We start from the raw sequence: 26,056 nt of genomic DNA, 5'->3' as shown, positions 1-26,056 counted from the left end.
GGGAAATAAACCTGTCTCAAGTGTTGCCCCAAATGCTTTGACTTCAAGAGAAGCTGGCAGCAAGAGACATAAACAGTTCACTGCATTGTTCCAGCAGGCACTGAGGCAGGGCTATGCCGTGCAGTGAGTAGGTGTGATTAGCTCATTTGTCATTAGTTTAACACAAAGAACAGAAAGCAGAAGTCTAAGCACACGGAAATAGCACCCTCCAATTCTGATTAGGCTCTTGTTTATACTACATTGTGGTGAGCTAAGCCTGCACTGGCTTACTTAACCCTTCTGCAGGCACGAACGCTGTAACTCCTGTGTGCCTTGGAGAAAGGAACACCTCCCTCCAAAGTGTTACCAAGAGACAGAGAAGTGATCCTGCAAACTACCACCACCACCATGAAGACATCAAATGTTCTTGTTCTCATCTTGGTCCTGCTTTACATCAATGCCAGCACAGAATGGCCTACGCACACAGTCTGCAAAGAGGACAACTTGGAAATATATTACAAAAGCTGTGGTGAGATTTTTTTACCATTTCCATTTTCTTTTTAGCTGCTCAACAAAGTTGTTCTTATGCAGTGAGAGACACTTATAAGCCAGGCAATGAATAGAAGGGTTATATTACCAAGCCAGCACTGGGTTTCTCATCTAGAATATTTTTAGTCTTTCAAGTATAGCTAGTTTTGGTTCACACATACACACAAATCTAACTGTATTTAGATAGAAGATAATAAAGAGGAATAATGTAACTTAATTCAGAATAATAAACAGCTGTCAAAACCCCAGTTCAGCATGACAGAGATGACTAGGATTTTCATCTAGAAGTTAGGTTAAAAAAAAAAAAAAAGGAAGACCCTAGATCTTTATCTTTGTTACCCCTGAGACAAAATAGGCTCTTCAATGATCTGCTGTTTTCCTAACATGAGATGAGGCTGTGGTGATGTGCCTTCTGTCCTCCCACTTGGAGCGAAAAGGGACCAGTGTGACAATGTGAAGGATTCATGTTCTCTGCCACTGCCATCGTGCTTCGCAAGACCTCAGCAGCAGCCCCTACCAGAGGCATTTCCCAGGGATTATAGGGTTTTGTTTGCTCTTTAAATCTGTAGAGAAGAAAAGGAGCAAGTGACACCGAAATTGACTGAGAATGAATTCACTGAATGGTGCCTGCTTTCCACCTCTTTCTTTGCTGGCCTTGTGCCTCTCCTATTGTGCTGATCTGCTTTACAACTGGGACAAAGGGAATTAGATTCACAGACGCCTCATTCATTTTCTGCACGTGATGGGAAAAGCGATTCACGGCAAATGAGCACCCTAGAGTTTGTTTTTCCAATTCATCCTAATACAAAGGGTATTCCCGGGGGCTTTTTCTCCCCGGTAGCTTTCATGCATTTTTGCACACCCATTAGAATAAAGCCGGTGAGGGACAAGAGAAGTAAATAAATATTTGTAATGCTATTCTTTATTGGCCTGCTCCCAGGAGACTAAAGTCAAGCTTCACATACTATAAATGGGTATAAGGCATTAAGAAAATATTTAATTAAATATTGAATACAAGCTTTGGCATTACCTTTATTTCAGTAAGAATTTATTGCATAAATGAATTCTGTTCACTCAACAGGTCTCAGTTAGCATGAGATGCTTTGACAATGAGGCACAGGCTTAGTTTGAGTCAATTCAAATGATGATGAATTTGTCTGCTGGCATGTGCCAGTTAAGGATTGCCTCTTACTATGCACACCACTGGCCTAGCTAACAATATGCATTTGTTTAGAGTCATTTGTTTCTGTCACTTATTTGAGTTTGTGAACAGAAAGATAAGAGGTACATTCATTCAGGGGGAATTCACAGCTTGAGAAGCACGAGCCAGAGATCATAAAGGTCAGGTCCTGCCACTGAGAGTGGTTTTCTGTTCTCCTGGTCACAGCTATGGGAGATGAAGAGATTACACAGACATAGAAGCAACGCAAGAATTAAATCAGATTCTTTGTTTGAAGTCAGATTCCTTGCTCCCTTACAGCTCTGTCAAGATTCAAGTTGTTGCAACTCACAACTGTCATCACAATGTTCTGCTCCGCCTTTTTCCAGAGGCTACCACACCTGTAGAACCAGACCAGGATGCACCATTTGCATCTCTGCTGACCCAGTTCATAGTCTGATAGTTTGCATAAAGAAGAAAAATATAAGATGTTTTGGGTTGAGCCCAGAAATCTACAGGTGGGGAAGATAAATCTGAATACACTAGTCTACATCTCCTTCAGAGAAGACACTGTTCTTACTGAGCTCTCTGGCAAGCTCATGATGGTGCCAAAGGTGCTGATCACCCTTTCAGCAGAGGGGAAGCTTTGTCCCTACTTCATTTCACTGTAAACTGTAACTAGATGGGCAGAACATAGCTTCATTTTTCCTCTATGTCCTGCCAATTGTTCTCACCCAGGAGGAAACAGACTTGTTAGGACCTAGGTTTGACAAGTCCCTTTCCCAACAAACCTTCTCATGACAAATTTATAATATCAGCAAACACAAGTGCCCATACTCTTCAGCAATTTCAGGGGAATACTGCCCCATATGTCCCTCCAGTCTGAGAAATCCCCTTGATATTTCTTACTCCACTGAAGGTGTCAGCAGATGACCCATTTTTGGGATACAGGAGCCACAGTGAGGTAACTAGTATGAAATCTTGGATAAAGTATTTGCTGTTGCCATCAAGAGGGTCAGGATTTCACCTCTATTGTTGTTACTATAGACTCTAGGATGTTATCAGTTAATTAGGGTTGAATCAAGTGAAATATAAGGAAGTTGAGAGAAGTACTTCACAACTTTATTTCTGGAGCTGAATGCCCTCTATCAACAGATTAATAGAGTTCAGTCTGAGCATTTAAAAAGGAGCCAAGTGCTCATTTTTTGCCTTGCAGTTTATCAGATCCTCTCCTATAATGCAGTAAAAATCTGACTAAAGCCAAAAATATGACCTAATATAACTGTGATTAATGCAGCAGAGAAATTTAGGTGGATAACTGAAAATAGAGAAAGTGTAGCAACCTCCTGTAGCCAGAAGCAAATCCCAATGGCCTGTCACAAGCAATCATTCTAGCTGCATCTGTCCCTATAACACATAAGATACAGGCATGTATCAAGCCTGCGGCCTCAGTCCATGCTCTGGATCCTATAGAAAGAATCCCCATTCCCACTAAGCCACGTCAGACTAAATGTTCTATAACCAGGACCCCAAGACATGCATCAAAATAAAGGTCTTAGACAAGAATCTAGTGATAAATATAATGCAGTTGTAAAAGAGTAAGCCAAAAGAAATCAGACACAAATTCTCAGCAGCAAGTCCATGGTGAGAAAGTCAGGTTGAGACATGGGTGGTCTAAAAGTAAAGTAAATAGACAGTGTGCTGCCTCCTTTGTATAACCACAGGAGACATAACACCAAGAGTCTATAAATAGCAAGACATTTCCTATCAGGGCCACTCTTCCTCCCAAGAACAAGTGACAAAAATGAAGGAAGATCTCAAATGACCATAAATCGCTTTAGAAACCTGGGCACAGATCCCAAGATAAAAGCAGCACAGGTTAACATCTCTGACTGAGAAAAGAGAACCTTAACTGGCAAGTCTATGCACAGACATGAAAAGAACCTGCTACACAAATGGCCAATTCCTATCCCTTTTAATTTCAAAGTGATTTTTACCTTAATAATGCCTTTGATATTGCCAACTACATTTTAAAAGGCAATTGTCTGGGAAGGGAGGGGCAGGTAGGCAATGGTAACGAAGTGCCCCAAGCAGGTTCCAGTGCTATTTGAGTAACAGGCATCCACTTGGAAGTGCAAAGTGTAATGCAGTCAGAGACTAGAAAACATAACTCCTCAACACATCTACAAGCACCTGCTTCTAGATCACTCATGTAAGCTGAATTGTCTTAATTAGCCATGAAAACATTCTCACTACATAGTGTTGAAATGGGATCCCCTTCATAGGAGAGAGCAGGTGATTCCTCCTGCAGACACACGAAAACCATTTTCCAACTATTTTTACAGCTCATTCTTGAAATGTTAGTTGAACCTACACCAATAAATTAACGTTTCAGAATGTCAGGTTTTGTTTCAACCAGCAAACACAGATCACTATGCTCCGTGATTATTAAAGTTCTATGTTTAGATCAGAGCTGCCCACTGCCTGAAACTGCAGATTTCTTGACAGTGGAGCAAAGGAAACTGATAAAGTAGAAGGTTCTTAGACAGGGTCTGGACACCATGGACCATTGAGGACTTTGTTTTCTGTGCAAGGGAGTAAATAACAGGGAATTTCAGCGAGATCTTCAGGTCAAAGTATTAATATTTGAAGATGACATCTTCAGAAATATTCCCAAGGCTCTATAAAACACTGTTTAGACCACATGGGATTATAAATATCATAGAAAAACACATTTTCCCATTTTGATTGTGCTTGCTTTTGTTTTTTCATCTGAAGCGAGGTTAATGGCCACTAGCTGAAGTTTCAGGAGAAGGAGCAATCAATCAGTATTCATTTCAACCTCCAGAACCTAAATATGAAATTGGCTGCACCCTTTACAAGTTTTATATTTGTATATCTACAGATTAAAAATAATAAAACATTTTCACGGATACGGTTAACCATTTGCTTTAATTAATGTCTTCTGATAGACAAAGACTCTTGTCATCCAGAGAATTGTTTTTAGTGACAATGCCTCTTCTGAAAGAGAGAAAAGTCTGACTGAACTTATGTCCAATGAGCTCCATGTCTGCATAGTTCTATGTCACAGTTCAAGCAGCGTTATTTCTACAAACCCTTTTCCTGCCCTGCGATGGAACAGTAGGAGAGAGCAGCACTGCCCACTTCAGTACACACTTGCACTGGATTGCATTTGCAGTTAGAGAAACTCTGATTTGTATGGCTTTTCTTTAAATTTGTGAACTTGGATTTGGATCTCGGTGAAATTGCCCCTTGAAGTCAACAGGGTTCTTCTGGTGTAGAACATGCTCTGGTCAGATAGTGCAGTATAGACTCCCTTCTGTTAAACTCTGTTTTGAGGGAACTTTTCAGTGCTTAAAACAAAAAAGTGGAGGCAGAGACTAATTAGCTCACAATTTCCTGATGATTTGTCTGTCCATGCTAAATAGTTTCAGGGTCCTGGTCACACACTCAGCCCATCATATCCTTTCTCCTACATACTGAGATATCAAATATACTATTTTTCTTAAAATGTGTTTTTTCCTTTTTTGAAAAATAGACCAGTAACACCTATCCCTACTAAATCAGCAATACCAACTTGTCCTGCTAAATTGTCATCATTGCAGCACTAAATTTACGGCACATCACTTTCTGTTCTCTGTGTCAGCCACTTTAACTTGTCTTTTTTCTTCCCTGACCACACATTTATGTCCTTTGGTTAAAGGCTATAAATAATCTGATAGCTTTAGATGGCAAAGAAAAGTCTGCAAAAAACTTCTCACCTCATGTCTCCTTAGGGCAAAGATTCTTCTAGATACTTGGTAAAAGGGGTTCTTTTTCCATTGTTCTTTGGGTTTTCGGCAGACAGATTGAGCCAGATGCTTCTCTTGGACTTATTTATTTATTTTCCTCAAACAGTCTCCAGCAATTGCTTCTGCTTCTAAATTATTTAAAGCCAAATGACACCAACTCCCCTCTGATCTTTTGTTGCATAGATTGCTAATGGGCAAACAATCAAAGAACTTAAGAATTTCACTTGAAAACAATTTTTTGGTTTGTTTACTCTGTCCAAGCCATCTTAATGTCATAGCTTTGCTGCTGTACTCATCTGGTATAACTTACTTATTCCAAGGGGAAGACCAGATGTTGACATGCATATTTCTGGCACCAGATCCTAACAAGCTGAAGCTATCAACAGAATCAAGGTAGCATAGTTATGAGTGCACATGCAAAGTTTCTTTTAAGATTTTGGTCCCTCCATGAATTAAAACTGCCTCGTCTATTTCATTCTCCACTTCAGTAGAGAGGATTTAAACTTTCTTTCCTATGTGAACTCTTGAGGTGGTTCTGAATACTATTTTACCCCATCTTTCAGAGAGAGGAAACTACTCAGTAAGTTTTAAAATGTAAATGGCATAAAGGAGCAGGAGACAATTTCATATCTCCAAGGTACTCCGTCAAAAACATTAGATTCACCATCTAGACTTTAAACCATTTAGTAAAATCAATATTAATGCTTTCAGTGAGACTAGTAGTGGAGAGAATTAACCTCAGCTGAACCTTTCCCACCAGGCTTTAAATTTTCTCATCTAATTTAGTTCTCAGTGGTTCTCTCACAGTGCCAAATTCTTCACCAAATCAATTAAGGTCCTGTACCACAGACTGCAAAATAGGGTTGTTTATGTGCGACACCCTCTCCTGCTTATCTCTAGCTGATAAATCTAAACTGATTGGCAAGTTTTTCACCTATTGACTTTTGATACTTCCTTGGTTGTTATAGCCACTGAATCACTAAAGTAGTCATAAGCAGGAGGGGTAACAGCTCACAAGGCAAGCCATAAGAAAATGTGTTCTCCCCTTTGGAAAAAAATAGGAGAGACATACCTAAAAAGTAGTATATTGCATTACAGTCCAGAAGTAGTGTGGGCAAGGCAGCACTGTCATTTCCTTTTGGATACTGAATTTGAATCTTTATGGAGGGAGCACTCTAACATACTAAACAGATTAGTCACAGCTATTTTAAGAGTTTGATAAAAATTTGAGATAAGCTCCTATATTACACAAAGCAAAAATTGCCAAGAGGCACATTCACTGCATAAAGTCAGGAGCAACAACTAACCACAGCTGATGATATGTGTTCCAGTGTAAATCTTTCTCTGTAAGCCTCTGGGGCATTGCTACACTTTCTTGATGCTGCCACATCATCTCACTTAGAGCTGCCATCAAAGCCTCAAGATATCTCTGTTCCCTACTATGCTTACAGTTTACCAAAGAAAATAAAGTCAGGAGATCAGGTTCTTACAGCAATTAAACATTCATCAGCAAAAATATCCAAAATAATCTAAATAAAATCAACATACCTCAAAAATGCAAAAAACTGCTTCAGCATTATTGTGTGTTGGTATCACGGTACCAAATTTAGTGGGCCTATGGCAACCTAAATCTAGGGAGAAATGGTGGCCACTGGGGACAAGATGTCCAAATGCCCTATGCAGATTCATCACGTGCCAAATCCAAAACCTTTGATCTGTTACAGGTGCTGCTTTTAGACTCATGAGAGCTTCCAGTTGCCAAAAGCTAGGATTTTGAAAATTACCGCAAATTAATTCAATGCTTTAGTTTCCTCTTCACCTGAAGATGAATGGCTCCTGCCAAATGATTCAGCAGTGATCAGGCAGGTGGGCACCCAGCTAGTTTCCTCAGCAGAGGGAGCATGCCATTTCAGGTACAGCTTACTGCCACACTCCTGTGGCAGATTTCAACCCATCCTGGGAAAATGGGAACATTTAGCCCATTTATATGCTGCTGATTACTGTTCTGTATAATCAGCAGTATACCCTGCTATCCCAGAGCATGGCATGTGTCTAACAGCAGGACAGTTTCTAGTAACGTTTGGCTCTATTTCTGACACAAGCCTGAAAGTCTGTTGCGAATCCCCAGTCATACTGGCAAGCACTGATGTCCAGAGATCTTCATCTCAAGTAGGGCAATATAAAAAAAAATCATTAAAAAAAAACATATGAGGAGGGAAGAGACATCTGATTAAGAATACAGGCAGTTACTGTATCCATCTTATTCGTGCAGTGCATGGTTTTTTCTTACCAACAGAAGAACAAAGACTTTCCCTCTCTAATACATTCCCTGCTGGGCCCAAATTAATGCAGTATTTTCTTGTTACACTGCTGTAGCTGAAGCCTGCCCTGTCTGTCTTTCTCTCTCAAGCTAACTAGGACAAATCAAGATTATCAAATACAGATATGTATGTGCTATCTCTCAAAGCCAGCATCTTTCAGTTTTGTCCTCTTAAACAGGCTTGGTTAAAGCTTGTTATACTACACAAAGCACAGAAATCCCCCTTTACAAATACCACCTCTGGCAAAAGCAAGGAAAGACTCCAAGAACCTTCAGACACTGGGCCTTCCCTTGAGCCTCAGCAAACAGCTCCTACAAGCCTGCTCTCAAAGAAAGCTGGTTCAGGCAGGAAAAGACAGGGAGTCTAGGGGCATATCTTTGGCAATGCTGCTTTATGCATGATAGGGACACCCCCACCCCCAAACACAGCCCTCCAGCTGCAGAGATCCCCTCATACCTGCTGTCATTACAGGGGCTTCCCTCTAACTCATCATATCAGCCTGGTACCAGCAAATCTCTTCCCCACCTGACATTTGGAGAAGCCTTCTGAGTTACTGTTTCTGAATATTTGCATATTTGGACGTCATATACTCAGCAAAAAGTTTTATTTGAAACAGCAAGAGACAAAGTCTTTGTCCTTTATTTAAACTAATTTTCTAAGACACTGGAATCACCTGGCTACAAAACTAAGGCCATAATTACCAGCCAGTAATGCCTGTGCCTTAATCTAACCAAGTATGTAACTGATCTTTGCATTACCAGTGTTCAGTATTCTTGAGAGAGGAGTGGAAATAACTTGCATAAACACTTATTTTTTAAGCCATATTTAAGTTTCTTTTGCTACTTCTCTGGGCTTTTTTAACTTATAGATTATACTGAAACCAAATCTTTAGGCTTCTCTCTACACTCATGTAAGTTTTATCAGAAAGGAAGCAAAATTATTCGCTCCATTAGTCATCTCCAAGAGCTTTGGGTTTAAGCAGACCACAAGTTGATATCGCTGTTTGCAAAGGGGAACTCGCACAGTTTGTAACTCTGGGACATTTAGGACACGCAAACTCTCATCTTCCCTATTCCTTTTCCTCTGTATTGCCTAAGCAAGCCAGAAAAATTCAGGTGAAAAAGCATACAGTGACTTCTGCAAAGGAGGCCAAAGTGCCTGTTTGAACAAGGCAAAAGCCTCAAGATGGTCATGGCTAAGGCAAATGTCTTGGGATGAAGCATTCTCACAATAAGGTAGACACAGCCAACACGGGTCTCACAATGTATTCTGCTTTCCTCTGAACAGAGGGTCATCCTGCCCCTCCCAGACACACCTGAAAGTGGCAGTGACATGCTGTGAAGGCAGGCCCAAAAGGAAGTTCTTTAAATTGAAGGTAATCAGGGAAATCTAGATGCATAATCTGAAAGCTGCTAATTCACCTGATGCTTCTTTCTCAGTGCCTTATAAGTAGATTCCAGTGTCAAATACAACCTTGAGCATTCAGGTTAATTTATTTAAATAGACATTAAAGAGAAATGGTTGAACGAATACATAAAGTCTGAAATCTCAAACAGTTCCTCATTCTTTCCCTCTCCTTTCATCACCTTGAATGCTGTAAAGACTAATGATTTAATTTTATTAACAGCTTTGAAGGTGAGGAGTGTTGGGTAATTGCTAAATACGTTTCTTCCTTGTGCTAATTTCCAGCTCCTCTAGCACCAGTCTGTCCTTATTCGACCCTAGCCAAGTGCAGTTATGTCATTTCGTTCAATTCTGTGGCTTATCTGCTCCTAAAAGTGTTATTTTGAAACACCCAAAGCTTACCAATTTGGAGAGTCTTTCCACCACTTCAGGGCTTACAGATGTGGACACTCACAAGCACTGCTCATCTGCTTGCTGCTGCTATTCAGTCATACCACTGATTTTCATGCTCATATGGAAACAATGTGATTTTAGAGCAGATTCAGATGAGAGTGAAGCCAGTAGAGGATAGTTAACAAAATGGGGGGAGGAGAGAGAAGAATAAAAGAGAAAGGCTGTTGTACACCAGCCCAGCAAAATTCCTGTAACAGGTGCTTCCCATCTGGCCACGTAGTTTCTGTAATTCCCAGTTAGTCATCTAGGAGCTCAGGCTTGAAGGGACATAGCCACAGTGGGTTAGCACATTATCATTCCCAGCTGTCTGCTTCATCTCGTGCTCTGGAGATCACCTCCCAGAGCACAGGAAGCTATAAGGGCAGTTCCAGTTCACAGCCCTGTGGCTTTGTGCACACCCATGTTCAGCAGCAGCATGAGCTGCTTGGCCCCACAATTGCAGTAACTGGGGCATGAAAGTGAGTTCCCATCTGTTGTCCTCGTCACTAGGGTTACACCACTGTAAATATGTCTGAGATAATTTAGCTATGAACCTTCTGCCAAGAAAAAAGGCAGGGGAAAAAAGCTCCATGAAGAAAAGTTTAGGAACTCATCTGGGCCTCTAGGCTGTACTACACACACCTGCTCAGTCTTCTAAGAAAAACCCAGGCAAACCCACCACTGTGAGCACCTCGAAAGAGGCTGAAATCTTGCACTATGCTGCCAGTGCAGGTGGTATGCAAAGAAAACCACATCCCAAGTCAATATAGCAACAAACCTCCATCAGGGTACCACCACGTAGGGTGAAATGGGAGGTGGGATGCATCACTAATACTGACATATAAAGGGTGATCAGTGGCAAGATGCCACGTACATCCCAAATTTATCTCTCACAAAGCAGGACTGTACTATAGAAGCCAGTCTTCAGCAAGAGCTGTACATTCAGTGCTACATACAGTTGGGAGCTCAGCATCAGCCACAGCATCAGGTTCAAATAACACATCTAAGAGATCTTAGAGAGCATTGATTGTTTACAAAAGTTAGAGCCTTTTCCCTTTCTTGGAGAAGTTGCCTGAAAGATTTAGAACCATGTAAACAGAAACTTGAGTTCAAATGCTGCTCCCAGGCACCTTTCTACCAGCTGTAGATATGTTGCAGCGTGAGTCCTTCGCACTAGATACACAAAGAATGCCCTTTTTCCCATCAATAAGCAGATTTTTACTGATAAACCTCAATGTGTTTGCAAAATTTCCAGCAATGTTTTAAGTGTTGGTAATATATCAAAGCTGAACTGGAAATGCAAAACTCTGCAACCAGTTGAAGAGTTTCTAGCTTTAATTATGGAAGAGTGAGCAGATTGAAGGGAGTGGGTGGAGGGAAGTCTGGGAACATACAGTACTGTGCACCATGAAATGTTGCAGGGAAGAGGAAGGCTGAAGGGCAGCCCCACGTATTTTAGAGATTTAACAGTAAATGTTATTGCTCTGCACATGTGAAAGACATAACATGTATTTTTTTTTCAGTCTAACCAGCTCACTTCAGATTGAGGCAAACACAGAAGAATAAGTATTAAACCTCCATAAGAGACACATAGTGACTCACAGTTGTGCATCTGAGATGAAACACAAAAATGGCAATTGCTTCGAGTTGCCTTTGCCACAGGAGGGACTCTTCACCATTTAAAGAAAGAGGGGTATGGCACACTCCCTTAGTGCATAACGCAAAGGTGAATTTACAATCACTGATCAAATGGCAAAAACCCACTGTTTTCATTAATTTCCATTTTAGCAGCAACTTTTCTGCCTACATGTTTTAGAATACAGACTCCCTGGCACTATAGCTTTAGCAACACAGCCATTCTTCCAATTGAATTCAGCAGGAGGCTCCCACCTCAGTACACCACAGCATCTAAGATGCTGGATTGCAATGTCTTAGCATAAATTTCCACAGGGAGATGGTCAGAAAACTAATTGTGTTTCTTTTGACAGTGGAAAATTTGACATTTCTCAGCAACAGAACAACATCACAAAATCCAAGTGCTCCAATTCACAAATTTTTCCAGAATTTCTCTTGTGAGTGCTTCCACACTCTCTTCCTCTCTGGGGACCAGATAACACTTCTTTGATATCAGGACCCTATGCTGTAGCACTAGCAGTGCAGCAAAAGACATCCATGGCTACAATGCACCACAAAATATGTCATCTGTTAAAGGAGCTAAATCCATAGAAATAAAACAGACACAAGACATCCAAACTAAAATAACCCTGAGGTCAGGGCCATTGTAAGAAGTCCATGCTTTCAGAGAAGCTTGGTTTCATGAACATCCCCTTTCTACCAAGTTATTGATGAGAAATTTTGAACTAAAAATCAATTTCTAGCTCTAACACCATGATGTAATTCGTTAATTAAAGCACAGCCTATTCACTTTGAAAAGAGAAGAGCATCATATATATTGCAGTGCCATGTTTGACCATAACTCCTTCTGGAAATTATGGAACTAACAATTTTAGTAATTTGATTACCAGCACTATTGGTAGAACTCAATGCTCAAGTTGCTCTGAATCTAAGCAGCTGCTTCCTGAACCTTGTCATCACACTACACACAAAACATAAACGAAAGGGGCTCTTGCAGAACTCCAGAGGAAAGCGGAAACCAAGCCCTGAGAGACAGTAGAAACCAGAGGGGAAACAGGAGTAACGGTCCCAGAGAAAAGAGAAGTTTGACATGCTTTCTGGCTGGAGTAGCAGACTGTTCTCCTAACCAATTCCAACAGCTTCTGAAACTGAAAAAAAACAAAGTGAGAATTGACAGGAATGTGGAAAGGGAGGAAAGACAACCCTCTGACTCTGGTCTGACTGATAAACGACTCCAGGCACTAACTATTTGTCCCAAGCAGATTATGCAACTGCAGAGACTGCTTTAGTGGTGTGGAGGACAAAATTCAGCAGAGAGACACAAAAAACTGTTCAAAATACAAGTGCCTTTTATCTGTGTCTTTTAAACTGTTATTTTAATTTACCAGAACTTAAGGCTCGGGTACTCCTTTTAGACCACACTGACCACCTGAAGGCTCACAGAACCTGGCTTAGTTAGAGGCCCCCAGGTCCTCCCAACACTTTCATTCATTTCATGATCCCCTCTAAGCAATCAGGTTTCAGTCACGCAGACTTGCTGGCTGCCAGCTGCTACAGCTGTGGGACACTGCTGCAAAACAGGGCTAGGCTATGAGGATGCTAACTCAGCCTCATAGAGGACACTCGTGACTCAAGTTTTACCACAGCATCAAAGGAATTCTCCCAACATGTTATTTTCAATTCAGCAAGAAGACTAGCTCAAGCAACAATAACTTATAAAACAGAACTCAGTTCCCAAGTCTATATTTGTCACTACTAGCTCTATGTAAACCAAGGAATCTATGGCTGCTTCTGCACATGCCACAGTTGCTTCTCTTTTTTCCACAGAGAAGGAAGTAGGACGCACAGGCTGGCTGGAAAGCCATGTTGAGGGACAAAAATATGCCTAAAGCAAGCCTTGATGCTCAAGATATGTTTCCAAAGTGGCCAAATCTTTCACCTCCAGCCACAGTTTTGGAAAACACTTGCACATTCTGTTGGTTGTGGCAGCTGAGCTCTCAGTTTTTGTTGCTGCCTGTCACCAGAGAGTGACACAACGACAAGCCTTCAAGCATAGCATGAAGTCTCTTGGAGGCTAGCAAAGAAGAAGGTGGAATTGGTGGGAAAACAATTATGTTTATACAAGAGTTTTAGAGCTTGATGCAGAGGAAGGAATACTGTAGGAACTGGCAAGAACCACGTTCATTACAATCATCAGTCAAAGGGCTGGCTTTGACCCTAGCTCTGATAAAGTCTCCCAGAAAAGGAGAAATGTAGAATATTTCCTGGTTAGAAGTATCATGGGATGGTTGACCCAGCATAAAGTACTGCAGTATATCAGTTATACAATTTTATTTTCAATTTTGGACCTTCCATTCCACTTCAGTATTCAGTTTCCTAATTAGCCCCACCAAGCCATCTTGTGATACAAATCAATTAGAAAACATCTTCATAACCAATTGCCCATCAGTACTGAGGAAGGAATGGCAGTGTACAGTGTCTGGGAAGAGCAGCTATACTAAGAATTCATTGTTGAATAAACATTTACTACCCACTACTGAGGGGAACTTGCTTTCTTTGAACTTGGCTCATTTTCCTACACAATAGGTTTTAGTCTCACCTGAGTGTGCTTCAGATTGAAGTGGCAGGAAGGACAGAAGTAGCTAAGTAGCTATTGAACACAAGGTATGGGAGCTTTAAGCACTTGCAGAATTTTTAAGGAATATGTTATTTGTTTTTTATAACACTTCTATGTTCTATTGCTTTCTTCCAAAAAGTCATTACATTTCATTAAAGATAGAACTTTTTACCCACTGCTTTGTGTCTTCAAACAGATCCCCAGCAAGATTTTGTTTTCAGCATTGACAAGTGTGCTGATGTCGCAACCCACACCTTTAACATTAGAGCTTCAATGGTCCTACGTAAGTGAATTGCTATTTTCTCACACCATAAACAGATAATTCATGTGTGAGTGCTGGTATTAAGAAGTAAGCCAGGGTTAAAACCTCCCACAAAATATGAATGGGCTTCATTTCTTAGAAATTTCAAAACCTATGCAGGGCTACAGAAATGTCAGTTCTGTTGTCAGCTCAGCCTCAGACTATGTATGTCACCCTAAGAAGGTCATATCAGCCCCCAACTCCTATTCCTCTCCTACCCTTCACTTAATACACATGGATAGCCAAGGTGGGGGGGTGCTACTCTAGAGCTTATCTTCATAGCTAAGACTTCTAGGGAAAGTCTTGTTGAACGAGACAGCTACAGCACCCACACTCTTCTGTCAGCACCAGCAGCGTTCACCAAATTGCCAAGGCTGTGACCCTTGCAGGTAGGAGACTGAATGGACTCCCACAGACCAAGGTGGGGACAGTCCTCTGCCCCTCCTGAGCATACAGAGAAACACGCTGGGGAAGTGCTAGCCTGAGGCAAAAGTCATGCCATCAGTTTACCACCTGCAGTAGCTGAAATTATACCCTTCAGCACCTGACTGTTCAGCAATAAAATGTCAAAACTGGGTGCACAAGTTAACATTAGTCATAGCTTGCTTTGTGATCCTTGCACAGAAAAGCCACCTTCTTGCAAACCTGTTGGCCCCAAGCTCACCTAGAATCTCTACTGCCAGAGCATAAATACAGAAGTGCTGCTGTACATTCCTGATGCTGAAAATAAATTTGTGTGCCAAGTGTCTTTTAACACTTCAGAACGCTTCATTATATGCTAAAGGTCTCCCTTCTGTGAGAATGCTACCCACTTGCCAAGGATGCATCAGTTTTTAGGTGGCTGCAAAGTTAAACAAGCCTGCAAAAATCACATTACAAGCATTTGTAAATATTTTTCCCACAAGTCAGAGTATAGGACCTCCCTCTAAATCCAGTAGGCTCACTGGCTCTGTCTGTGTTAGCAAGCCAGGCACAAGCAGGCAACCTCCTAGCACTGCCTAGCTGCTCTGCTAGTCCCTGGCACAAGTTTGGCTTGGGCCAGATACTGTTTTCCCAGGCAGAGGTTACAGGTCACAGGCTGCTCCCAGGGGCCCATTGGATATGATCCCTTTGCTAAGGACAGCAAAAAAGAAAGTTTAGATGTAAGGATGTAAGATTGTTATAAGGACTACTAGATATGCTAGTTGACCTCAGAGTCAGAGAACGGTTGTGGGTGTAGTTTATTCAACAATAAAGATATGTGCTATTATATGTGCAATAAATAAAGATATGTGCTATTATATCCTTGAAGGGCTTAGAGACCTGTTGCTTAAGCACGGATTTCTATGTATTAGGAGTTCTCAGTGAGGAGGAAAAATTTAATAGCTCAAACAGCAGGGGGAAAAAATGTAATCTTTTTTAAAATAAAGTAATAAACCTGTTTACCCTTGCACTTTCTCTGAGCTCTCTTTCTGCTTTGTGTGTAGGACACAACATCAAGGAACTATACGTCAAGCTTCACCTGATCATAAATGGGAAGACAGTCTTAACCTACTCAGAGACCCTTTGCGCGCCGGGTCATTCTAAGCTTATTTTCTGTGGAATGAAGAAAGGAGGTAATTTAGGTAGCACTCTAAGTGTTTGATGGCTGCTGAATACTCCAAGCAGGATGCACCCGCTGTGCTGGTGAACGCACCAATACATCGTAATGTTCTGTTTACTTCAACAGTATGTTAATGGATGACAGAAACACAGTAGGGCAGAGACATTTTAATTTAAGAGCCTGCTTTTCCCCCTAACCTATCTTTTTGCTTTTCTTTTAATCACAGAATATTGCACACACATGGGATTTCAAGTCCATAAATAATAACTGTGGTTATGTGACCCCATCCAACAGCAGAGAGGTTCATAATCCCTATTTATGGGCATGTGGTTGTCATGTGAGCAAGAACTATGACAAAAATAAAGGCTAGTTCTGTAAAAGAAATGGCTGAGCAAACAACCATTCTGAACACGTTCTTCACTATCAAGCAAGTAAAGCTTCCTGTCCTCAAAGGATATTTTCAGCTCACTTTAAGAGAAATTATGCATGAATAAGGATATTGAACCAAGATACTATTTGATACTATCTATGGTTTGCACCTTGTTTCTGCTCAACATGTGCCTATGTAGCAGTCACAAGAATTCAGTTCCTGCCAGTTGAAATGGCAACTGGTGAAGACTTGCACTGGTTGGTTTACAGTGGTATTAGCTGCCCCAAGAAAGCAGGCATCTTTGGTTCCAGGTGAGCCTGGGCACCTCAGGGTCTCTTCTGCCACAACACAGAGTAGGTAGTGCCAAGTTAGCCACACTACATTTGGAAGAGCTATGGTCATGCTTCTGGACTTTAACATCCACATATCTTAAGCAGTTATTCTTAAACCCCTCTTACATCACGATCATCTCTTTAGGCTGATTTTGAAATAAACAGATAGAGTCACAAGGAAGTTTGAGTTGCTAGAGTACCAGTTAGTTACAGAAGCTCTGCTTTCCTTCCATCCACTTGCATCTTCATCCTGATAACACTACAATAACTCATGTGCAAGGGCTATGAGTTTAAAGATCATGCACAGCACTACTGCTAAGACAGCTCCTGGAAAATGACTAAGACATTTCACACAGCACAGAACTGTCATAAAGAATAATAGAGAAATGCTGCATGAGCAACCAATTATGTAAATTCTGTAAGCCAGATAGACAAAAAAATTAAATTCAGACATTTCTTCAATTTTGTATTAAATTATAAGAGGAAAAAACCCACCCACAGACCCACTGAAAAACTATCTTATTCTGATGAAGTACTAAACATCCCTTAGAGAATACATTAAGGAGAAGTAGAATCAGCCCTGAGCTGAGCACAAACTGCTATTCACACATTAAGCCACAAAGGCAAAACCTCCTGGGGTTTCCAATTCCTTCAATCTTAAACTGACAGGCGATTGTTTCTACTAATTGAAGTACCTTATGATATAAATCCATAGTTGGTTGTTTAAATAATACTATGTATCTTCATTTAGAAACATTCCTGCTTTCGTGCAAGAACCTCTGCCACAAACTTTTTAATACATACCCTCTCTTTCAGTAGCTATTATTATTTAGTAATTAAGTCACAGTGGGAAAGAAGTGAACTTTCTCAGACTGAGGTTCAAACGGAAAATGTGGTATTTCTTAATTAGTTGACAGTTGATTCCAAAACATGTTTTAGGACACAGAATTGAACTGAAGACCAATTTAGGACAATTCAGGCATAATTTACCATATTAGCACAGCTATAAATCTGACCTAATACCTATGCAGAAAGGAAAACATGTGGATGGCCAAGTATGCAGCCTACCAAAGGTACAGGGGAGCAGATAGCCCTTTCAACTGAAGCTTTTCATGGAAAGCCTCTTTTTCCCTGTTGTACAGGCAACATTTTCAACATCTGGCCAGACCTGACCTGAGTTTAAATATAGTTTCACACAGAATTTGCTTGTCTTTCACAAGGAGGCCAAAAACTGGCTGTTTCTCCCACTCCCAAAATTAGACAGAACATCATCCTGCTACAGGCTTCATAGATCCACTCACTGGTGTGGAAGAGCAGAGCAGAAGTTAAAAGAAAAATAGACTTATAAGAGCCGGATGTAGCAAAGTCTTGGGTATTTGAGGTTGTTTTCTTTTTGTTTATTTTTATTGTTATTTGCTCTCCTATGATCCTACAGTTTTTGCCATGACTGGAAATACTCTCTGTGCTGGAAAGACTTAATATAGCTGGAGATTTCATGTTCATCATAATCATACAGTATTTACTATTTTTCTTAAGCAAAGTCTGGCACTGCTCTCTAGGACTTCTAAATAGGATTCCAAGATCTTTTTCTTTGAGCTATATGCCTGTTGTGAAGTTATTAGCTCAAAGGTTGCAGGGAAACTGGCCATTGTCTATTTAAGTACCATAGCAGCAAGACTGCTAAATTCCCTGCAGCACAGCATGAACTCAGGTCTTCCTCTTTTTTAGTAGAAAGTGATGGTTATTCCCCATTTCCTTCAAAGAAAACAGTTACATAAAATTCAACAGATTTCCCAATGAAATCACTAAAATCAGAGTAAAAGATCTACCAGGGTAATATTTCGCAATGTGCCAACCACAACTTGCATGCTTAAAGAAAGTTTCCTGACAAAAAGATAGCTGCATCCTCTGCGAGTTTTCTTTCAGGCCCAATTGAAAAAGGCAGCATCAGAGCACTCGCACAATTCCTTGTGAACACTCCCAAACCATCGAGAAACCCCCACCTTGCTTCAGATCTCCATTCTTTACATTACTATAGGTGTTACAGCGGGCAAGTTTCTAAAATAGTATTTGTGAATAAAATTAGAAAACACAACATGAATTACAAAACTGGCTATTACGTTTAGAGTTTAGGTACCTGTTTCTGAGAAAGCAGCTACACCACAAAGCTAGGTCTTTGTGCTGATGCACCGTGACATCTTGCTTAGCTCCTTCATCTCACTTTTTCCTCCCCAGTGAAAAAGCAAATGCTTCTCACCTGGCTATATATTTATATATGTTTTTCTCACTCAACTATACATCTATAGCTGGCAGTTATTCAGATCATTCCTACATCCATAAAACCTGCAGAAGCTGTGTGTCAGTTGCATGGGTGCAAGATTGTGTCCTAGAAGAACTCAAACATGGAGCATTGACGTTCTAAAAATATTTAGAACATAGAAAAAGGAAGAGGTGGCTGCAGATGTACAGGGTCTTTATATAGCACAAGAGTGTGAGAACGTATACAGATTTTCAGTGTAAGGGAGATTTGAGAAAGAGGAGTGAGAATTTCATTACAGGACTTTTTCAGGAAGGAGAGGTATCTTCATGATAAATGATAATGAGTAACTTGAAGCAATCCTCAGGAAGCTCTTACACATTTGAAAGCTCTGCTTCAGACTGGAAGCTACTAAAGGCCTGACTAGTGGCAAAGAAAAGGACTAAATTACTTTTGGTAAAAACAACAGTGAAAAGCTGCTACAAAAAGTACAATAGCATCACCTTGAATCAGTGGTAAATTAGAAACATTTCCTAGGGTGCTCTACAGAAATCACCTTCAGATAAGACTTTAAGAAAAAGGGCTGAAAACACATCACTGTTGACAGCATGCTTGACATATAACGTAACTTACTAGCAGACCAATAAAGAAACAGGAGATTTTTTAAGTAGAAAAATGCACTCATGATTTATGCTCTTCCCAATGTTTGTACATTTTTTGCAACTACATTTGGGCTTTCTCTAAAAAGACCACAGAACACTTTCAATGAGCTGCTCAGTGTTTGTGACAGTTACTGCAGCAGATGTGTTCATCCTCTTTCAATGGAGGAATGTAAAAACGTATGAATATATGGAGAAAAATGCGTATAAAGGATGCTGTGATAACTACACTCCTTAAGGCCTTGGAGGATGTTTACACTTCTGAAATTATAGTAGAAATTCTCATGCAACTGGAACATAGAACGGACTTTTCAAAATTTGCAAACAAGCCTTATTCAGCCAGTATAGGTTCTGAGGAGGTTGCCATGGTCCAAAGTGAATATGAATGACAAAATTCAGCAGATCTATGAATCCATAGTATTTTCTGGCAGGTCTCAGCCAGCTGAAAGAGAAAGCTGCCCTTGCTTTCCTATAATAACATACTTTCAAAGCAGCATAGTTTCCCCCTCCCCATTGAAGGAAGGAAGGTCACAGGAGTTTCCTAGAGGACTGGTTACAGAAACACAGAGTGGCTGAGGTTGGAAAGGACATCTGAAAGAAATTTAGTCCAGTTCCCACCTACTTCAAGCAAGGCCATCTACAGCCAGTTGCCCAGAACCCTGTCCTGGCAGGGTTTTTAAATATATCCAAGAATGGAGGGTCCACATGCTCTCCGGACAATCTCTGCCAATGCTCAGTCACCCTCATAGTAAAACAAGTCTTACCTGATGTTCAGGAGAAACCTCCTGTGTTTCAGTTTGTGCCTACTACCTCTTGCCCTGCCATTAGGCACCACTGGAAAGAGCCTGGCTCCATTCTCTTTACAACTCCACTTCAGGTATTTGTACAACTTGATGTGCTCTCCCTTAATCTTTCTGTTCTCTAGGCTGAACAGTCCCAGCTCCCTCAGACTCTCCTCATTGGAGAGATGTTCCAGTCCCTTAATCATATCAGTGGCTCTTCACTGGGCTCTCTCCATTAGCTCCGTGTGACTAGTAACTATGAACCACTGCAAGACTCCTGGTTAGAAAGAGCTAAATAAGGCTATTGCTGAAGCATAAAGCAGTAAACATGGACATCAAACTGGACACACAGAACCTATCTCCGTAACTGAAGGCTCCCTAAAACATAATCCAGCCCATAAGAGTGACTTCTTTGATTACCGAGCAAAGGCATATCTACAACACATCAGAGTAACCATAGAAAACTTAACAGAGTGGGTTGAGGCAAAGCCCCAAGACTGCATTCATCTGGCTACTTTATCACAGTGAAGTGTGTGTGGAAAAATAGCTTCTACCTACACTAGATGAGAGATTAGCATTGCTATCATTTCAGAAGCAAATTTATGGCCTGATGACTCCTACTTCATTTTAAAATACAGGCTTTGTAGAGCTTGAATGCTGCATCTGTATTTTTAGATTCTGGATGGCTTCCTGGGAGCCTAGGTGAGATCCTAATGAGCCATATGATCCAAAGGGAATTTCCATGTCCCTGGGGAGAAAGACTTTGAGGAAGGTGATTGTTCACAGCCCGGATTCCTCTCCATTCTCCTCTGCTGCTATCCAAGATTTGCTAGGCTCAGAGTTGTCTGAAAGACGGGTGGTCATACAAAGCTCTCTACTGAAAGAAAGGACGCACAAAACATGAGCTTGCATGGTCCACATCACCCTGAGGGGGCAGCTCACAGTATGCCTTAGCACACATTGACACACATACAGCTTAAGTCCCAAGGGAGTCACTCGTCACCTAAGTCATGCAGTCTGCAGTGCCTTTAATTCCCATTTAGACTCTATTAAAGATGTGAACTGAGAAGTGGGCTGTACTGTATTTTTAAAATTCTTGAGTCACTGCTCTCTGCAATGAAGATGTGTCAGACTCCTGGGCTCTTGCTTCGTGCACAGAAGCAAGCAGTGATGCTGACTGCTCTTTGAAAAGGAAAAGACTTCTTGGTGTCCAGTGAATTGGCCAGGGATGCAGAGAGGAACGAGTACAGTACAAGTGCTGTAGCATAGTTGATCATTTTGAGATTGATCAGTCGAAACATACTTATTCTATTCCCTATTTTGGTACTAGGTTTTTCAGGGAAACACTGAGTTGTTTTGCATCTTTTCCACCTCCCAGGATCATCAGGGCATTACATTAAGCAAACTTCTCATTAATGCAAAGGTGCAGAACATTAGTAATATCTGAGGTTTCTCCTTTTCTTACCTTATCTTATAGTCATGATTCTTCCATAAAATTTTGTTCAAGACTAACATTTCGTAACACATGTGGGAAGACCTCCTGTGGAATGTTTTCCAAGCCCATGAATGGTGAGATGGACCGTACAACATAAACATGTTACGAACCTTTTGTCCAGCCTTTCAGAAGAAACAGTATAAACCGACAGTGAGACTAGACTAAAACAACTCTCTAGAAATGACAAGCATCAAGATGCCAGCACATACTCATATAAACATGATGAAACACTTACTCCTCTGTCACTGTCAAAGTAAAGAATATTTCATGACACCTACAAAAGAGAATCCTTAAACAGTTCTTAAGACTTTTCCATGACTTGTGTGGGGCAAGTTGTGCAAGAAATTCTGAAATACCAAAACATCTACAAGTTTTATTTTCAGTCAAGTCTGCACAGTTTGGCCCAGTAAGCTATGAAGAAGTAGGAGGAACTGCAAAATAGCTTGCTAATTCTCTCCATTAATGACAAAGTTGCCCTTTCTTCAACAGCAACGAGCTAGCATATCTCACACGATTAGGGAGATGAGGACTGGAAGGTAGAACTCCTGGGCTCTATTCCAGTCACCAGCACAACTTGTGATGACTTTAATACCTCGTGTAACTTCTTGGTGAACGCTCCCTCAGCAGTGAGACAGACATGTTCTTATTACTTTAAGGTCACGTTTAGCAAGCAGTCAGAAGTCCTCCTCAAACACTCAGCTCAGACTGGTTTTTATAGAAGTTACCAAAACAGAACAGTTCAGCTATTGCACCTGCAGGTGTTTAATAGTTCACGCTACAGGAGCTGAGTCCAGCAGTCCCCCTCCCCTTTCATTTCCCCATTTGAAGGATGCATGCTGACATAGGAACAGCCACCTAATTTGCAAAGCCATGTCCCTCTCCTCCATTCAGGCAGGGGCTGCAGGTCCTTGAGTCCAGGCTCTGCCTTGCTTTCCCCACAAGGCAGTATACATGCTGATATTTCTCTCAGGAGGGCTGTTTCAAGACTGTGTATACAGCATTTTGCAGTTCCATAACATTTGTCACTGGAGCACTTTGAAATTCAAAAAGAAAGTATCTATGATCAGCTGCTTGTCTCCTTCATGTGCTGCATGTCTAACCACCCAACACCATTGTGGTTTTTCAGAACACCTCCACTATGAAGGACCAGTCACACTGGGAATCAAAGAAATCCCACAGGTAAGTTGGTCACAGCTGTGGTCCCAAGCTTTCCGGATGAGGTGTGGTCAGAGGACTACCAGCAATCACATCAGCACATTCCAGGCTCCCCTAGCTAGCACACTGGGTCTGATAGTGTTTTACATGACTAATTCTTTCCAATATGAAATTAAGTGGCTTTGCTTATAAAGCATAGGAGAGCCACCGTTATCCAGAGACAGATAGATTTTCTTAGTATAGAAGATCTCCTGTACCAACACCGAAGTCATGCAGCCATATAGTTATTTAGGAGGCTCTCCCTCTCTTACTCTCAAAATAGCAAGATTGAAGAGAAGGTGGCACAATCTAGATTATCAAGGCACACGGTTGAGAATGTGGTGGAGAAAGGATCATAGTTACCACTATGAAAGCATACAGCTCAGGTGGCCAGTGAAATACTCCTTAGATTTACTAAGAGAGGTACAGCATGAGCTCTCAGACCTTCAACAGCAGACACAAAATCTGTGTCATAGGCCCAAACATGAGGTCTCAGGCCTGCTCATCACTGGATTGGTCCAGGTGCAGGAAAAGAAGACAGGATCAGAACAGGGTCAGAACAGGGATACAGAACAAAGATATGAGTCCCAAAGAACCAGGCTTGCCAAGACCTGCAGAGGTGATAACAAGGATAGCTGGTTTCTGGGAGAAAAGAGCCTCCATAATAGCTACCATTTAATATGTCTCAATCTTCCCTTGGCAGCAACCACAACCTTCATTTTCCCAAGGCTTTCACACAGGGAGCTGGGCCCCCTTATGCAGGCTGTTATCCCACCCCTACCAGCCTGCTTCCCTAAAGCCTATACCTAGAGATGCTGTGTTGAGCAATAACTTTTGATCTCTCGTACAGGAGTGCTTGAGCTCACATCAATCAGCATCCTGCTCCAGGAGCAGCTTTACTAACACACTGAGGACACTTACATAGTAAAACCTCTAGACAAACTGAGGAATAGATCTTTAAACCAAGAGAAAGCCCACAAAACATGCACACAGACCAGTAAAACTCCAGTTCTGGGCAAATTAGCTGAATTTGGAGCCAGAAATTCCAAGACTGTTCACAATCCTCTTTTAATAACAATTTTTCACCACAAGCAAAAATTTATTCTGGAGGAGAAAAAAAAATCTAATTACTAATAAATAATGGAAATCAGCTATTATGAACTTCCATGAATTCAACTATAAGCTTTTAGAGAGTTAATGTGATTATGAGAAAGGGAATAGGAAGCCTTTTATGTTAATTAATCAATCAGACAAATAATATCTTCCTTCTGTGCTGGCAAAAAGGAGTTATCCCATACAGCAATTATCTCCTGATCATTGCAAAGAACAGCCTCATCTGAGCAGCCTGAGGGACGTTTGCACAGTCCAGACAGCAATTACAAGTCTGTATTCTCATGAGCATATTGCCATTGGGCCTCTCTCTAAATTTGGATGTTGCACTTAACCTGAACCTCTCTGTGGGGGCACAGGCCAGATATTGCTTTAGGAATCCCATTGTAAAAGGTAAATGTCAGGAAACCTGACTCATTCTAGCCATACCTTTTTCTACTCCACAACCAGAAGGGTTCTGAGCAGGGCAAGAGCTTTCTGTGGTACACAGCCAGGAGGTCACTGCTGCCAAGCTCTCCTACCCCAGGTTTTTCTCCCCTCCACCCACCAGGAAAAAAAACAGAAATAATTACTGCAGTGCCAGCAATATAGAGTGAATGAAATCTAGTTCACCTCTTCCTTCAAATCTGCTAAATAAGCTTGTCATCCCCCATAACCAGTGCTTCTCTTTCTCCAAGTGTCCGGAGAGAGCAGTTTTGACCAAAACAAGACAGTCATGGCTTCTTTAAGGTTCAGGGTTTTTTTGCACTGTAATGATACAAATTCTACCAAAAGCCTGAATTCTTAATTTTAAATACACAATTTGAAATTAAACTACCCCTTGTTTTATTATATAGGAATTCATCATATATTGAGTCATCTTTACACACACATCCCTCCAAGATGCTCTCTTATAGAAATTCATATTAATAACACCGAACAAGATCCAAGGAAGTGAAGTGCCAGACAAGTGAGCACCTCTTTGCTTTCCAGTTACTAAACATCACAGGCTATATTGTGCTTGCTCATAAGAAACATGAGAAGTTGCACAGATTTGAAGGGATTTTTTATGCAGCAAAACATTTTGTTCCCCTTGCACTGTTTTAATTTTGAACTTGTGCTTGTCAGCATTGCTATCCCTGATGAGAGTATTTTGGCAGAAAATATGGGCAAGTTCTTTACCATCTCTGAAACATTTGGACTGGAAAGGTTTTGGAGGACCTTGATGGGAAAATGGTTATTCTATTTCTGGGAAGAGGACTTGGAAATAGAAACAGAACCAGCTATGTACTACTGATGGGTTAATCTCTTGCTTTGCTTTTGTCTCACACAGGGAGATTACACTGTTTCAGCAAAGCTGACTAATGAAGATCATGTCACTGTCGCTTGTGCTGATTTTACTGTGAAAAATTATTTAGACTATTATTAGCAACAAAACAATTACATGAAAGCCACAGACTACCAAAACTATTCAAGCCAAGTAGGCTGCTTGCATGCTACGATGATTCTGAAGAAAATAATCCCCACATGGTGATTCTGATGGTGTTCCTCTTTATAATTCACTATTTTCAAGAATTTACTAGATCCTCTAGTGGTACCTTTTATCCCTAAAAGCACACTGTAGCCTACTTTTTTCTTCTAATATATACAGCTGTAAGTAGAAAGTATCCAATACCAACATTTTCATCTTAGGATGAAAATAGCACGAGGCAGAACAGGCGAGAGCCTAAACAATTTTTTGCAGTAAGTTATGGAGGTATCCAATTCTAACACAGGCTAAAGACTTTATATATATATATATCAATCATATATTATGCAGTTACAGCATTCAACATCTTAAGTCTTCTCTGGAGCCAGTCTGGAGATTCCACTAGTACAGATTTTGTTATAACCACAGAACAAAACCATATAGGATGAACATGCCCTTTCTCCAGTGATCCATGTCCTGTCACTGGATTCATATCACTCTAACCTTCTGAAGTCTACCTGTAATTTTTTGTTCTTTAATGTCTTTTAAGGGATATGTGAATCATTCTGTACCTAAGCTATTTGCTCTTCTTGCTTCTCAATAAATTCATAATGAAAGA

The 26,056-nt window shown here is 40.9% G+C and overlaps 2 protein-coding genes across 2 annotated transcripts in view; one reads left to right on the top strand and one right to left on the bottom strand.

The window, feature by feature from the left end:
• F13A1 (coagulation factor XIII A chain) overlaps window positions 1-26,056 on the bottom strand; it is a 207,029-nt gene that overhangs the window by 150,217 nt on the left and 30,756 nt on the right. The window lies entirely within an intron of this gene.
• LY86 (lymphocyte antigen 86) lies at window positions 193-26,056 on the top strand. The gene is made up of 5 exons (XM_027676246.1): window positions 193-508; window positions 14,105-14,191; window positions 15,676-15,804; window positions 22,813-22,865; window positions 25,303-26,056. Exons 1-5 carry the CDS (start codon window positions 388-390, stop codon window positions 25,396-25,398), a joined length of 486 nt encoding a protein of 161 aa, XP_027532047.1. The 5' UTR covers window positions 193-387; the 3' UTR covers window positions 25,399-26,056.

Source organism: Neopelma chrysocephalum, unplaced genomic scaffold, assembly GCF_003984885.1.
Source record: "Neopelma chrysocephalum unplaced genomic scaffold, ASM398488v2 Primary Assembly neopelma1_26b, whole genome shotgun sequence".
Lineage (NCBI taxonomy): Eukaryota > Metazoa > Chordata > Aves > Passeriformes > Pipridae > Neopelma > Neopelma chrysocephalum.
The sequence above is the reverse complement of the archived record's forward strand: the minus strand, read 5'-3'. Positions and strand labels throughout refer to the sequence as shown.

Coding starts and splice junctions, on each gene's coding strand:
- LY86 (XM_027676246.1), top strand. CDS start 388: ATGAAGACATCAAATGTTCTTGTTCTCATCTTGGTCCTGCTTTACATC. Junction 15,805..22,812: donor CTGTGGAATGAAGAAAGGAG/GTAATTTAGGTA, acceptor GTGGTTTTTCAG/AACACCTCCACTATGAAGGA. Junction 22,866..25,302: donor GAATCAAAGAAATCCCACAG/GTAAGTTGGTCA, acceptor TGTCTCACACAG/GGAGATTACACTGTTTCAGC.